The following is a 15,100-nucleotide window of genomic DNA, read 5'->3' as shown; positions in this document are numbered from 1 at the left end:
TTAGATTAGGGCGTGCAAGGCTCCCCGTCAGAAGCTGGCTAAACCAGCAAATGAAATATTGCACACTATTTGCTCTCCCTTTTTGCCTAATTTTTTTTAGATTAGGGCGTGCAAGGCTCCCCGTCAGAAGCTGGCTAAACCAGCAAATGAAATATTGCACACTATTTGCTCTCCCTTTTTGCCTAATTTTTTTAGATTAGGGCGTGCAAGGCTCCCCGTCAGAAGCTGGCTAAACCAGCAAATGAAATATTGCACACTATTTGCTCTCCCTTTTTGCCTAATTTTTTTTAGATTAGGGCGTGCAAGGCTCCCCGTCAGAAGCTGGCTAAACCAGCAAATGAAATATTGCACACTATTTGCTCTCCCTTTTTGCCTAATTTTTTTTAGATTAGGGCGTGCAAGGCTCCCCGTCAGAAGCTGGCTAAACCAGCAAATGAAATATTGCACACTATTTAAACACGGGCTTGCCTAATTTTTTTAGATAGCAGGCAAAACCAGCAAATAAATTATTGCACACTATAATGATGCTAGTCATCTTAATTGTATGTACAGCATGATATGTTTTACCTCCTTCTTTTTTAATTGTCTCGAATGAGCAAAAACATAATCACACTATTTACGACTAACGTTTGGCCTGGAGTCTCCTCTTGATACTTGGTGTTTCTTGATACTTGGCGTCTTTGATGTCTCTTAATATTCTGATGCTCTTGTCTGTAAGAAAAAAAATACTGATTTAACTTAAGAATTTTATTTACCTAAAAAAAAGTGTTGAGCTGTTTTTGAACTTAATACACGCGCCAGGAGAAGAATCGAGGCTAATTACTACCAGTCTCGATTTCAGGCCGCGACAAAAAATAAAAAGCTGCCATAGCAGGCGGCTTACATACACACAAGCTACAAGCTAAAGCCAGCGCTCAGCTGTAGGAGGCTTGAAGCTGACATTGGGAAGCTGACATTGGTAGGATTGAAGCTGGTAGGCAGCTATACCAACACTTAGACACTGACCTGACACAAGCTACTTCGATCAGGCAATTAAGCTAACACAAAGCCAGTGCTAGCTAACACAAAGCTCTACAAACCTTATAGCTTGGAGCAGTACTGGGTTAGGTAGAGGAGATCTGATGGACATAGAGGCTGCTGGGTTCCTCAGTAGAGTATAGAGAAGGTAGAAGAGAACTTGAGGTAGAGCAGAGGTAGAAGAGGCTGAATAATGAGCTAGACTGCTGGGTTGCTAGTTAAACTAAAATCGTTCTCACTAAGGTTTCTCCAGCATTACCTTACATGGTAGTACATCACATTCCATATTACAGAGTCTTGGCAAGGTTTCTCCAGCATTACCTTACTTGGTAGTACATTACATTCCATATTACAAGAGTTTAAAGGTTCATAACTGTCAACACATTCAGATGACTAATAAAGATTAATGTACTAAATTGCTGTATAAATCATTGAAATTGCGGCACAAGTTCATAATGAATTAGCATACACTCGCTTTGGTTGTTCCACCCTAATTACTGTACACCCCTAGAGAGTACAGAACACAGTGAACAGTAAGGTATCATGTCTCAGAACAACATAGAAGGACATGTGGCATGCTCGGTACGATCATGTAGCTATTCTGCTGTCCAATCACCAGTAAGTGTCATTGCGCCCTCTGTTCCGATTTATAAATCCCAGGGTCACAGCTAGTCCCTAAGGCAGGGCCTAGCACAGGCTCTACATCACCCTGAGGCATGATCCCAACTGTACAAAGCTCTAATCAGTACTAACCTAGATACAAAGATAATGGGCCACCTGCCATGCACACAAGCTCAAAGCTATTTTATAATTAACACACAGTAACTTACCCACTGGAATAGGTAGCACTCAATGGAGGTTTCCTCCTGTTCAGATGATGGAGTGGTTGGTTGATCCATTGTATGGTGGTACTCCCTCCGTTGCACATGAAGAGAGAGAGAGGGATAGAATAGTCACCCATACACCACACAGCTACAAGCATAAGCACAGCATACACTCGCCTTGGTTGTACCACCCTAATTACTGTACACCCCTAGAGAGTACAGAACAAGGTAAACAGTAAACAGTTAGGTATCATGTCTCAGAACAATATAGAACCTGTGCCAGGACATGTGGCATGCTCGGTACGATCGGGTCATGACAACGTAGCTATTCTGCCTCATTCCTGTCCAATCACCAGTAAGTGTCATTGCGCCCCCACTGGGCAGTATTGCTCTGTTCCGATTTCTAAATCCCATGCCTTCAGGGCTACCGATACCGCAACGCGATGGCAGGATCCCAAAAGCAAGGAATCTAGAAATCGAACAGAGGCTATACTGTCAAGTTTTCCCAAAGGTAAGGATCGCTCAAGACGCTTGACTTGCTGATCATACAACAGGTCAACAGGGTCACAGCTAGTCCCTAAGGCAGGGCCTAGCACAGGCTCTACATCACCCTGAGGCATGATCCCAACTGTACAAAGCTCTAATCAGTACTAACCTAGATACAAACCTAGATACAAAGATAATGGGCCACCTGCCATGCACACAAGCTCAAAGTTATTTTATAATTAACCTTACCCACTGGAATAGTCAATGGAGGTCTCCTCCTGTTCAAGTGGCAGGATGATGGAGTGGTTGGTTGGTCCATTCTATGTGGTACTCCCTCCGTTGCACATGAAGAGAGAGAGAGAGGGATAGAATAATCACCCATACACCACACAGCTACAAGCATAAGCACAGCATACACTCGTACCACCCTAATTACTGTACACCAGTACAGAACAAGGTAAACAGTAAACAGTTAGGTATCATGTCTCAGAACAATATAAATCCTGTGCCAGGACATGTGGCATGCTCGGTACGATCGGGTCATGACAACGTAGCTATTCTGTTTCATTCCTGTCCAATCACCAGTAAGTGTCATTGCGCCCCCACTGGGCAGTATTGCTCTGTTCCGATTTCTAAATCCCCTGCCTTCAGGGCTACCGATACCGCAACGCGATGGCAGGATCCCAAAAGCAAGGAATCTAGAAATCAAACAGAGGCTATACTGTCAAGTTTTCCCAAAGGTAAGGATCGCTCAAGACGCTCGACTTGCTGATCATACAACAGGTCAACAGGGTCACAGCTAGTCCCTAAGGCAGGGCCTAGCACAGGCTCTACATCACCCTGAGGCATGATCCCAACTGTACAAAGCTCTAATCAGTACTAACCTAGATACAAAGATAATGGGCCACCTGCCATGCACACAAGCTCAAAGTTATTTTATAATTAACCTTACCCACTGGAATAGGTAGCACTCAATGGAGGTCTCCTCCTGTTCAAGTGGCAGGATGATGGAGTGGTTGGTTGGTCCATTCTATGGTGGTACTCCCTCCGTTGCACATGAAGAGAGAGAGAGAGGGATAGAATAGTCACCCATACACCACACAGCTACAAGTATAAGCACAGCATACACTCGTACCACCCTAATTACTGTACACCCCTAGAGAGTACAGAACAAGGTAAACAGTAAACAGTTAGGTATCATGTCTCAGAACAATATAAAACCTGTGCCAGGACATGTGGCATGCTCGGTACGATCGGGTCATGACAACGTAGCTAATCTGCTTCATTCCTGTCCAATCACCAGTAAGTGTCATTGCGCCCCCACTGGGCAGTATTGCTCTGTTCCGATTTCTAAATCCCCTGCGTTCAGGGCTACCGATACCGCAACGCGATGGCAAGATCCCAAAAGCAAGGAATCTAGAAATCGAACAGAGGCTATACTGTCAAGTTTTCCCAAAGGTAAGGATCGCTCAAGACGCTCGATTTGCTGATCATACAACAGGTCAACAGGGTCACAGCTAGTCCCTAAGGCAGGGCCTAGCACAGGCTCTACATCACCCTGAGGCATGATCCCAACTGTACAAAGCTCTAATCAGTACTAACATAGATACAAAGCCACCTGCCATGCACACAAGCTCAAAGTTATTTTATAATTAACACACAGTAACTTACCCACTGGAATAGGTAGCACTCAATGGAGGTCTCCTCCTGTTCAAGTGGCAGGAGTGGTTGGTTGGTCCATTCTATGGTGGTACTCCCTCCGTTGCACATGAAGAGAGAGAGAGAGGGATAGAATAGTCACCCATACACCACACAGCTACAAGCATAAGCACAGCATACACCCTAATTACTGTACACCCCTAGAGAGTACAGAACAAGGTAAACAGTGAACAGTTAGGTATCATGTCTCAGAACAACATAGAATCTGTGCCAGGACATGTGGCATGCTCGGTACGATCGGGTCATGACAACGTAGCTATTCTGCATCATTCCTGTCCAATCACCAGTAAGTGTCATTGCGCCCCCACTGGGCAGTATTGCTCTGTTCCGATTTCTAAATCCCATGCCTTCAGGGCTACCGATACCGCAACGCGATGGCAGGATCCCAAAAGCAAGGAATCTAGAAATCGAACAGAGGCTATACTGTCAAGTTTTCCCAAAGGTAAGGATCGCTCAAGACGCTCGACTTGCTGATCATACAACAGGTCAACAGGGTCACAGCTAGTCCCTAAGGCAGGGCCTAGCACAGGCTCTACATCACTCTGAGGCATGATCCCAACTGTACAAAGCTCTAATCAGTACTAACCTAGATACAAAGATAATGGGCCACCTGCCATGCACACAAGCTCAAAGTTATTTTATAATTAACACACAGTAACTTACCCACTGGAATAGGTAGGAGGTCTCCTCCTGTTCAAGTGGTAGGATGATGGAGTGGTTGGTTGGTCCATTCTATGGTGGTACTCCCTCCGTTGCACATGAAGAGAGAGAGAGGGATAGAATAGTCACCCATACACCACACAGCATACACTCGCCTTGGTGGTTGTACGTACCACCCTAATTACTGTACACCCCTAGAGAGTACAGAACAAGGTAAACAGTAAACAGTTAGGTATCATGTCTCAGAACAATATAAAACCTGTGCCAGGACATGTGGCATGCTCGGTACGATCGGGTCATGACAACGTAGCTATTCTGCCTCATTCCTGTCCAATCACCATTAAGTATCATTGCGCCCCCACTGGGCAGTATTGCTCTGTTCCGATTTCTAAATCCCATGCCTTCAGGGCTACCGATACCGCAACGCGATGGCAGAATCCCAAAAACAAGGAATCTAGAAATCGAACAGAGGCTATACTGTCAAGTTTTCCCAAAGGTAAGGATCGCTCAAGACGCTCGACTTGCTGATCATGCAACAGGTCAACAGAGTCACAGCTAGTCCCTAAGGCAGGGCCTAGCACAGGCTCTACATCACCCTGAGGCATGATCCCAACTGTACAACGCTCTAATCAGTACTAACCTAGATACAAAGATAATCCATGCACACAAGCTCAAAGCTATTTAATAATAATATTAACACACAGTAACTTACCCACTGGAATAGGTAGCACTCTCTCCTCCTGTTCAAGTGGCAGGATGATGGAGTGGTTGGTTGGTCCATTGTATGGTGGTACTCCCTCCGTTGCAGAGAGAGGGATAGAGTAGCCATCATGCTGCCATACACGTACACAGCTACAAGCATATTTAAAGCGCAGCACTCATAGTAAGTGGGCGGGGCTATTCTTTGGGACAAAGGGCGACTCATTCATGAGACTACTATATCATATGCAGGCATGCATGTGGGACAAAGGACGACTCATTCATGAGACTACTATCATGCAGGCATGCATGATTCCGCTATAATTAATGATTAATTAATGGCAAAATTATTTTTATTATATTAATGGCAAAAATGCAGTTAGGTTTCTATTATTGTGTGTCAGTCTCTTAGTTGTCCTGCGAGTGTCCATAATTATTCAATCCATGGGCAAGGGAGGGCAGCAAATTGTATCATGATCGTAATAAAAAGGCGTATTACATGGTATAGTAGAGTCTGTCCCGGGTGGTGTGCTGTCCTAGCTGGTAGTAGGTAGGTCTTGTAGTGTTGGTTAGTTGGTGATGCTGGCTCTTAGTAGAACTTGCTGCTCCCTCCGACTAGGTGTGGGGATAAAGACACGGATGATGTGTGTACTGTACACAAAAACACAGCATGTACGACACAATGCATGGGTGGAGGTGTGGTCAAGAGGGTTACCATGTATGGGGGTGTGACCACATATCAGTACAGTGAGTGGGGGTGTGGCCCCATATATACAGGATGTGCAGGTACAATGTGTGGATAGAGGTGTGGTCTGCACTGATAATAATGAAGTGATTCCGTATGACCAGGTGAAAAACATAAAACAACCAAACCGACAATATACTAGACTATAGAATGAACTAAGAATGAACTAAGAATAAGCTTAGCCTGCGTAAGCAAGTTGGAGGAAGAAGCTGAGCAGAACAGAAACCGATCCAAACAGTGGCATACATTAATTTAGTGTAATAATTATACAGAATAACTTCTCCTGCATTGGTCCATCAGAGCAGTGGAGCCATCATCAGATCATTGCCACCATGGGAGTCCTCTCTATACAAACTTACACACTTCACACTTCATGTAATAAAAATGGAAGACACTCCCACGCACCATGCAAAGCTATGGTTTCCTGGCATTGAAATGTGAACAACTATACAACATTTCTCGAGGGCTCAAATAATGAACTTTCCCGCTACACAGTAGTAGAGGTCAATGCATAAGTGGAGTTAACTACCTAATGCTGGTACAATAATAAAATACAATTTCTTAAGCCAAGAGTAGAAGAAATGTTTTAAACTGGCTAGTGATTAAAGGCAATTGCATCTGACCCAAAACAGAGAAGGTACCGTACAATAATTATCAGACTATACCTTGTGTGGCCGACTCCCTTTGTTTAGAGTAGCCTTTCCTGTCAGAAAATCACATACACTGCCTGCAGATTGAGTGATGAAGAAAGGGGAGCTCAAGATGCTACTCTACAGTCAATTACTGATAATGTTACGAAATGTACAAGCAACAGAATATTCGTACATGATACAGTAACCCTTTGGTGTCTATTATTGTGTGTCAGTCTCTTAGTTGTCCTGCGAGTGTCCATAATTATTCAATCCATTGGCGAGGGAGGGCAGCAAATTGTATCATGATCGTAATACAAAGGCGTATTACATGGGTATAGTAGAGTCTGTCCCGGGTGGTGTGCTGTCCTAGCTGGTAGTAGGTAGGTCTTGTAGAGTGTTGGTTAGTGGGTGATGCTGGCTCTTAGTAGAACTTGCTGCTCCCTCCGACTAGGTGTGGGGATAAAGACACGGATGATGTGTGTACTGTACACAAAAACACAGCATAGGATTGGGGTGTGGTCAAGAGGGTTACCATGTATGGGGGTGTGACCACATATCAGTACAGTGAGTGGGGGTGTGGCCCCATATATACAGGATGTGCAGGTACAATGTGTGGATAGAGGTGTGGTCTGCACTGTATAAAAATTAATGAAGTGATTCCGTATGACCAGGTGAAAAACATAAAACAACCAAACCGACAATAATACTAGACTATAGAATGAACTAAGAATGAACTAATTAAGAATAAGCTTAGCCTGCGTAAGCAAGTTGGAGGAAGAAGCTGAGCAGAACAGAAACCGATCCAAACAGTGGCATACATTAATTTAGTGTAATAATTATACAGAATAACTTCTCCTGCATTGGTCCATCAGAGCAGTGGAGCCATCATCAGATCATTGCCACCATGGGAGTCCTCTCTATACAAACTTACAACACACTTCACACTTCATGTAATAAAAATGGAAGACACTCCCACGCACCATGCAAAGCTATGGTTTCCTGGCATTGAAATGTGAACAACTATACAACATTTCTCGAGGGCTCAAATAACGAACTTTCCCGCTACACAGTAGTAGAGGTCAATGCATAAGTGGAGTTAACTACCTAATGCTGGTACAATAATAAAATACAATTTCTTAAGCCAAGAGTAGAAGAAATGTTTTAAACTGGCTAGTGATTGAAGGCAATTGCATCTGACCCAAAACAGAGAAGGTACCGTACAATAATTATCAGACTATACCTTGTGTGGCCGACTCCCTTTGTTTAGAGTAGCCTTTCCTGTCAGAAAATCACATACACTGCCTGCAGATTGAGTGATGAAGAAAGGGGAGCTCAAGATGCTACTCTACAGTCAATTACTGATAATGTTACGAAATGTATAAGCAACAGAATATTCGTACATGATACAGTAACTGGACCTTTGGTGTCTATTATTGTGTGTCAGTCTCTTAGTTGTCCTGCGAGTGTCCATAATTATTCAATCCATTGGCGAGGGAGGGCAGCAAATTGTATCATGATCGTAATACAAAGGCGTATTACATGGGTATAGTAGAGTCTGTCCCGGGTGGTGTGCTGTCCTAGCTGGTAGTAGGTAGGTCTTGTAGAGTGTTGGTTAGTGGGTGATGCTGGCTCTTAGTAGAACTTGCTGCTCCCTCCGACTAGGTGTGGGGATAAAGACACGGATGATGTGTGTACTGTACACAAAAACACAGAATAGGATTGGGGTGTGGTCAAGAGGGTTACCATGTATGGGGGTGTGACCACATATCAGTACAGTGAGTGGGGGTGTGGCCCCATATATACAGGATGTGCAGGTACAATGTGTGGATAGAGGTGTGGTCTGCACTGTATAAAAATTAATGAAGTGATTCCGTATGACCAGGTGAAAAACATAAAACAACCAAACCGACAATATACTAGACTATAGAATGAACTAAGAATGAACTAATTAAGAATAAGCTTAGCCTGCGTAAGCAAGTTGGAGGAAGAAGCTGAGCAGAACAGAAACCGATCCAAACAGTGGCATACATTAATTTAGTGTAATAATTATACAGAATAACTTCTCCTGCATTGGTCCATCAGAGCAGTGGAGCCATCATCAGATCATTGCCATACATTCATTGCCACCATGGGAGTCCTCTCTGTACAAACTTACAACACACTTCACACTTCATGTAATATAAATGGAAGACACTCCCACGCACCAGTATTTCACATGCAAAGCTATTGGTTTCTTGGCATTGAAATGTGAACAACTATACAACATTTCTCAGGGGCTCAAATAACGAAATTTCCCGCTACACGGTAGTAGAGGTCAATGCATAAGTGGAGTTAACTACCTAATGCTGGTACAATAATAAAATACAATTTCTTAAGCCAAGAGTAGAAGAAATGTTTTAAACTGGCTAGTGATTGCATCTGACCCAAAACAGAGAAGATCATCTAGTACTGTACAATAATTATTAGACTATACCTTGTGTGGCCGACTCCCTCTGTTTAGAGTAGCCTTTCCTGTCAGAAAATCACATACACTGCCTGCAGATTGAGTGATAAAGAAAGGGGAGCTCAAGATGCTACGATAATGCTACAAAATGTACAAGCCTTTGTCTCTCAGAGGTAGATCCACTCCACTCCATCCCCCAGCCAATAGCCAATCCAGCATTCTATGTTGCACCATCCATACATCCATATAAATTCAGTACCCTATTAAAATATGGAATACAGCAGATAATTGTATAGTAATGTATTATATAATCCTGTGCTCATTAAAGGGACTGAATACCAGAGGAAGTAACAGATAGTACACTACATCACTATGCATGGGACAATACATAATTATTATACTAACCCTTTCCTGTCGTATCTTGTAGTGCTCTTATATATACGTACGTACGTCAGCAGCCATTCAGTGATAAAAATTAAGAGTGGGGCGTCCCCCATAAAAGATGAAATGACAATAAAATTATGAGAGTGATTGAATGCTGAATCCTGTGCTGTGCAGCGTTGAGTAGTTATCTGTGAGTAAGACATGAGAGAACAATATAAGGACAGTATACACAGAGCTACTTTAACACAAGGCTGTCACTATATAAGAAGAATGTCCAACTATTGAACTGAAATTGAACTGAATTGAATTGAACTACCACCTTGCTAGCTAGCTATAGCGCTCACCAAAAGCTGACCGAGACAGCCGGCAGGGTACGCCTCGTCTTGCTCTCTCTTTGTCTAGATCTCGTGGCTGCAAATGACATGTGCTCTAACATGACATGCGCTATGCATGTGTGCATGACAACTGTAAGTATTAGGCGGAGCCCGACCGTCCCTGCCATGGACGGTCGGGCTCCGCCCAACTAGTATTAGGCCATTTGGCAGACATAAAGATCAGCCGGCCAGCTTGTCTCCGCGTTATTTTGGAGACAACTCGGTACGTCAGACCACAACAATAATAAGTAAAATGTACACAAAATGCCATTCAGAGCTCAACTATAATTACAGCAACTGGGATATCTATGATTCTAAATTATTACTAAAGTCTAAGAAATGTGTTCCCTGGCAAGTTGGTTAGTTAAATGTTGCTCTCTCCAGCTACTTGAGTTTGTTGCAGTCGCGAGTGACGGAAGTTCTCATAATGCACTTTATCAGTTGTTTCCTTGAGGTCCTGCATATGAGTCCTACACACACAATAGCATAAGTCAAGAGGGGGACACACACAATAGCATAAGTCAAGAGGGGGACGGACACACAGACACACACCTGATAAGCATGTCACGCAGTTGAGCAAATTCACAATGCTTTTTGTTTTCCACTTCAATGAAGCCCCACTTTGTTTGCCTTCCCAGAACCTTTTTCCCACCCACCGCTACTTCGCGATCACTACCAATCACAGCAAATGGAATATGTTGCTACAAAAAGAGAAAGAGTGTGGGTGTGTGAGGGGGTGTGGGTGGGTGTGTGTGAGGGGGGTGTGGGTGTGTGTGAGTGATTGTACCTCTATTTTGGAGTTAGAGGTAGCATCATCTTCGTCCTCTGCTCCATAGGCTGCAGGGTAGAGCTTGATCCCATGATGCAGCAAGTCCTCCCTTACCTACATGGGGGTCGGTGGTGGTGTGGGTGGTGGTGTGTGTGGTGGTGTGTGTGTGGTGGTGTGGGTGGTGGTGTGGGTGGTGGTGCGTGTGGTGGTGTGGGTGGTGGTGTGGGTGTAACTCACTCTCTTCTTGAAGGCATCTCTCTCCTCTACTGTTAGAGTGTCTGCTTTAGCAATGACAGGTACTATGTTGACACAATGATGCAAGCGTTTCATAAACTCCACATCCAGAGGACGCAAACTGTAACCAAAGCACACTAATAATAAATATATGAGTGAGTGGGCGGGACTACTGACTTGTGTCCAGTGGCAGGAACAAAGTAGAGGCAGGCATGAACTCTTGTGTCAGGAATCACCTTCTTCCTGTTAATAGCCACCTCCTCATTAAGGTACTTGTCAAACTGCTCATTGATGTACTCAATGATGGGAACCCAGCTATAAGGAAGACTGACTACTAACACATGTCAAACAGGGTGTCATACAGGATTTTGAAGTAGAGGGGGGAAATAAGAAAAATCCAGAACATTTTGCTAAAAAAAGGGTCAACCGTTATGTAAAATTGCCAGCTATGGACACTCAGTCATACATGCAACTAGTACCTGAATGCAAAAAGGGGGGGGGAAATTGGAGCTAGGGGGGGGGGATATCCCCCTTTCCCCTGTATGACACCCTGTCAAATACTTCACTTACCATTTGTCATTGTTGATATGATCACCAAAGCCTGGAGTGTCCGTGACCGTGAGCTTGAGTCTCACTCCTTGTTCCTCCACCACTGTACACACACACACACACACACACACACACACACACACGGGGTCAGGGTACACACACATGGGGTCAGAGTACACACACACACACAGGGTTCAGCAGGCAATGGTTAGCTTACCATGACTGACAGAGTTGACCTCAGTAGTCCTGGGAACAGGGTGTGGAGGAGGAGTGCAAGTGGACCTACTTATCTTAGACTTGAACAAAGTGTTGATGAGTGTAGACTTGCCCAGTCCTGTTTCGCCTAGTGTGTGTGTGTGTGTGTGTGTGTGTGTGTGTGTGTGTGTGTGTGTGTAGTGTACACAGTGTGTGTGTGTGTGTGTGTATAGTGTACACAGTGTGTGTGTTAGGGGTGTTAGGTGTGTTCGTGTGTACACAGAGTGTGTGGGTGGGTAGCCATGGAATGCACTCACCCACTACCATCAAGTTGAACTCAAAACCTCGCTTCAGAGATTTCTTGCGTATCTGTTCTTGCACTGTGTCAAACCCAACGTAACCATCCAACTTAGTAGCCAGGTTTCCCCAGCGTGTTGTCTGTGACATGACCTCTGCCATGAGCTCCAGGAAATCAGCAAATGAGATACGCCCTTCTCCTAGAAAATAGTGGGTATGAAAGGGACACATGTAACTAACTTTATACCCCTAGTAGTAAAGTAGTCTCATGAATCAGCCGCCGTTCCTTTCCTTTGAAACACCAAAGGAATGGCGGCTGATTCATGAGTAAAGGGGGCGGTGTGCTACATACGATATACATAGCTAGCTAGGTACCTGCTTTAGCTTCAGCTCGGTAACGTATGAGGTGCAAGTCACTCTCCTTGACAGAGCCAAGAGCCTTGCCAGCCAGAGAGGGAACTACAGACGCTTCAATGGAACCTGTCTCTTCAGTGTCAGCACTACGAAACACTTTGGCTATGACTGCAACAAAAGAACACAGATTATATCAGCTCGGCCGGCGTTGTCCCTTGCTTACCATCGTACTGGGCCTGTGTAAGAATAGCTCCGGAGTCCATTCTTCACTCGAGTTGACAGCTAGGCTCTTGATAAGCTTTTTAAAGGGTGCGGTCGGATTGCTACCTTGCCTGGTTTAGAAAGTAATAACGAGAGGGCGGCGTTGATACACTATTGCTGCGCTCTACTAGATACAAATCGTTAATATTAATTACTTAGCTATGGGTACAATCATGTATAAACCACACTTGCAGTTGTAAGGAGCAACCTACACACAAAATTCAATTTCTATTGTACTTAATAAATAAAATGTTTGAGAGTTTCCCACAGTCAAGGTGACACCAGAAGCACATGAGTGTGTGCCTTGTACTTGTGCTCCCAACCTGCATTGTATTCAAGCACTGCACAACATTAGAGGGAGGTAATACTTACTCAGTTAGTAGGAAGAGTAGAGGAGGAGATACTGACAGGATCTTTAGGGCAGCAGGCCCAGTCATGCTGAAGGTGTTGGGAGAGACAAGATGAAACAATAATAATCCCAATACAATTAATAAGCAAAAACACTACTGAATGTTGACTACACTAAAGAGACCTTGTATTGAGTTGCACTCTGTGTCCAACCCTCCTGAGAGCAGCATAGGCCTGCAGCTAACACTGTACACACACACACACACACACACACACACACACACAATAATAATAATAATTCACCTGATACAGCTCCAGCCCCACTAGACTGTGGTACACCTAATCACAAACACATAACAATAAGACTCTACAATAAATTATACAGAGGATTTCAAGTTGGTTGGCAGATACTCAACCATGACCATACACTGTACATTGTATGTTTCTTCCTACTAGTGGTCATGGTTGACTGCACTTCAACTTCTGCCAACCAACCTGAAATCCTCTGTACCTGTTGAATTGTGACAGGTAGTTGGTTACAGCAAGGCTCCAGTCCCCCCTATGTGTGAGTGTGTGGGTGTGGGCGTGTGTGCAGTGTGATAAGTGTGATAAGTGGACACACTTACACACTCCATATTGAATAGTGCTTCCTCAAGAGTCAGTGTTGTATTGCCATGACTGCCTCTACCCTACACACAGGAGAGTGTGGACTATAGAAGAAGGTAGTAACATGTGTGTACCTTCCTGAGAGTGAGCAGTAGCTCTCCACTAGACAAGCAGCCAACAGATACACTCCTCCTAATAACCAATGAGACAGTGTGTGTGTGTGAGGTACACTCACTGCAAGCTCTTGCGCTGTACACTCAACTGCTCTACAGACATGACCTGCAGTGGAGATGAGGGTAAGTGGGTTAGCTGCATACACACGTCAGAGTTAAGTGTTTGTTGACACTGTGGATGTTTGTGTGGTATGTACTTATGCAATCAACATTAGCTAACTGCGTCATTAGACCTCATATCCTAGCAACAGTAATGCACCCACCACACTGGAATGCAGGGTTAGACGTAATTTCCCAACTACAAATAAACAACTAACAGCTGTCCACACAATGAATACACTTATAAAGGACCACCGATAGAGAGCACAGCAGTCACTATAAAGGGGCCACCACCACTGATAGAGAGCATCAGCAGTCACTATAAAGGGGCCACCACCACTGATAGAGAGCATCAGCAGCCATGTCGTACAGACTAGTCTATGAAGCTGGGCCTTACAGCCCACTCTCTATTGATCTGTCTCTACTAGCCAGAGTTATGTGCAGTGAGACGTGTCATCAAAGACCTCCTTACTCTTACATCACTCTCATTTCAATGGCCATCAAGAGCTCTCCTAATAAGAAGATGACACTCAACGATATCTACTGCTACATCATGTCTCAATATCCCTTCTACAGAGACAACAGGAGAGGCTGGCAGAACTCCATAAGACACAACCTTTCTCTTAATGAGTGTTTTGTCAAGATAGCACGAGATAGTCACGACCCCCCAGGCAAAGGAAGCTATTGGACCCTAGCTCCACACTTCATGAACGCTAGTCCAGAACTAGCACTCAAAATGAACAGAAGACGTAGAAGGAACAAATGCAAATCAGTTCAGAGCAAGGGCTCACCTATTGAAGAGAGTATGCTCCTCACTCCACCTATTGAAGAGAGTGTGCTCCTCACTCCACCCTCCAGTCCTGACACTCCACAACACTCTGGGTTGTACAAGTACACAACATTACCAACTACACTCAGCGACAAATGCAGAAACTTTTCCATTACAAAACTGATTCTGTAATTATAAAACCCATTCCTTTGTTTGTTTGTGTAAGCTTTTCAAATGTGAATGTACTGCCCCGGCTGCAGGGTATCTGCAAATCAATGCTTAATTATGCGCTTGTAGTGTTCATACGAGTAGTAGTCTCGCAAGTCCAGCCCTTCACTCGCTACTATATGAGTAGCTGGCCTACACTGCACCTACACATTATTATGAACCTCAGTTCTCTAGTACTTGTACTGGTATAGTCTTGTCAGGTCCCGGATCGATTGGACAAGTAAAAGGCCTTCTC

The 15,100-nt window shown here is 44.2% G+C and overlaps 3 protein-coding genes and 2 long non-coding RNA genes across 7 annotated transcripts; 1 reads left to right on the top strand and 4 right to left on the bottom strand.

Moving 5' to 3' along the window:
• Positions 1-679: 679 nt before the first annotated feature.
• On the bottom strand, positions 680-2,139 carry LOC135351505 (uncharacterized). The gene is made up of 2 exons (XR_010399457.1): positions 1,848-2,139; positions 680-711 (listed from the first exon to the last, which is right to left on the bottom strand). It is a non-coding gene; the product is annotated as an uncharacterized LOC135351505 (long non-coding RNA).
• A 3,601-nt stretch (positions 2,140-5,740) lies between these two features.
• LOC135351577 (uncharacterized) lies at positions 5,741-9,247 on the bottom strand. The gene is made up of 3 exons (XR_010399461.1): positions 8,201-9,247; positions 6,816-8,084; positions 5,741-6,020 (listed from the first exon to the last, which is right to left on the bottom strand). It is a non-coding gene; the product is annotated as an uncharacterized LOC135351577 (long non-coding RNA).
• Positions 9,248-10,228: 981 nt separating this feature from the next.
• LOC135351562 (neuronal-specific septin-3-like) lies at positions 10,229-12,764 on the bottom strand. Its single transcript, XM_064550604.1, has 10 exons — positions 12,605-12,764; positions 12,403-12,549; positions 12,048-12,227; positions 11,753-11,878; positions 11,557-11,638; positions 11,164-11,301; positions 10,990-11,107; positions 10,771-10,866; positions 10,536-10,684; positions 10,229-10,453 (listed from the first exon to the last, which is right to left on the bottom strand). The coding sequence occupies exons 1-10, from the start codon at positions 12,642-12,644 to the stop codon at positions 10,348-10,350; spliced, it is 1,182 nt and encodes a 393-aa protein (XP_064406674.1). The 5' UTR covers positions 12,645-12,764; the 3' UTR covers positions 10,229-10,347.
• A 12-nt stretch (positions 12,765-12,776) lies between these two features.
• LOC135351574 (uncharacterized) lies at positions 12,777-14,142 on the bottom strand. Of its 3 annotated transcripts, none has more exons than XM_064550617.1 (8): positions 13,832-14,142; positions 13,731-13,788; positions 13,617-13,679; positions 13,502-13,549; positions 13,294-13,329; positions 13,175-13,224; positions 13,015-13,080; positions 12,777-12,965 (listed from the first exon to the last, which is right to left on the bottom strand). In XM_064550617.1, the coding sequence occupies exons 1-8, from the start codon at positions 13,909-13,911 to the stop codon at positions 12,851-12,853; spliced, it is 516 nt and encodes a 171-aa protein (XP_064406687.1). In that variant the 5' UTR covers positions 13,912-14,142; the 3' UTR covers positions 12,777-12,850. The 3 variants fall into 3 exon arrangements, with proteins under 3 accessions (XP_064406687.1, XP_064406688.1, XP_064406691.1); XM_064550621.1 differs by having other exon boundaries at positions 12,809-12,965; positions 13,486-13,549; XM_064550618.1 differs by lacking the exon at positions 13,502-13,549.
• Positions 14,143-14,229: 87 nt separating this feature from the next.
• LOC135351573 (forkhead box protein L1-like) lies at positions 14,230-14,909 on the top strand. Its single transcript, XM_064550616.1, has one exon. The coding sequence runs from the start codon at positions 14,230-14,232 to the stop codon at positions 14,827-14,829; it is 600 nt and encodes a 199-aa protein (XP_064406686.1). The 3' UTR covers positions 14,830-14,909.
• The last annotated feature ends 191 nt before the right edge of the window (positions 14,910-15,100 follow it).

Source organism: Halichondria panicea, chromosome 17 (assembly GCF_963675165.1).
Source record: "Halichondria panicea chromosome 17, odHalPani1.1, whole genome shotgun sequence".
NCBI classification, from domain to species: Eukaryota; Metazoa; Porifera; class Demospongiae; order Suberitida; family Halichondriidae; genus Halichondria; species Halichondria panicea.
This window is presented reverse-complemented; position numbering and strand designations above follow the sequence as displayed.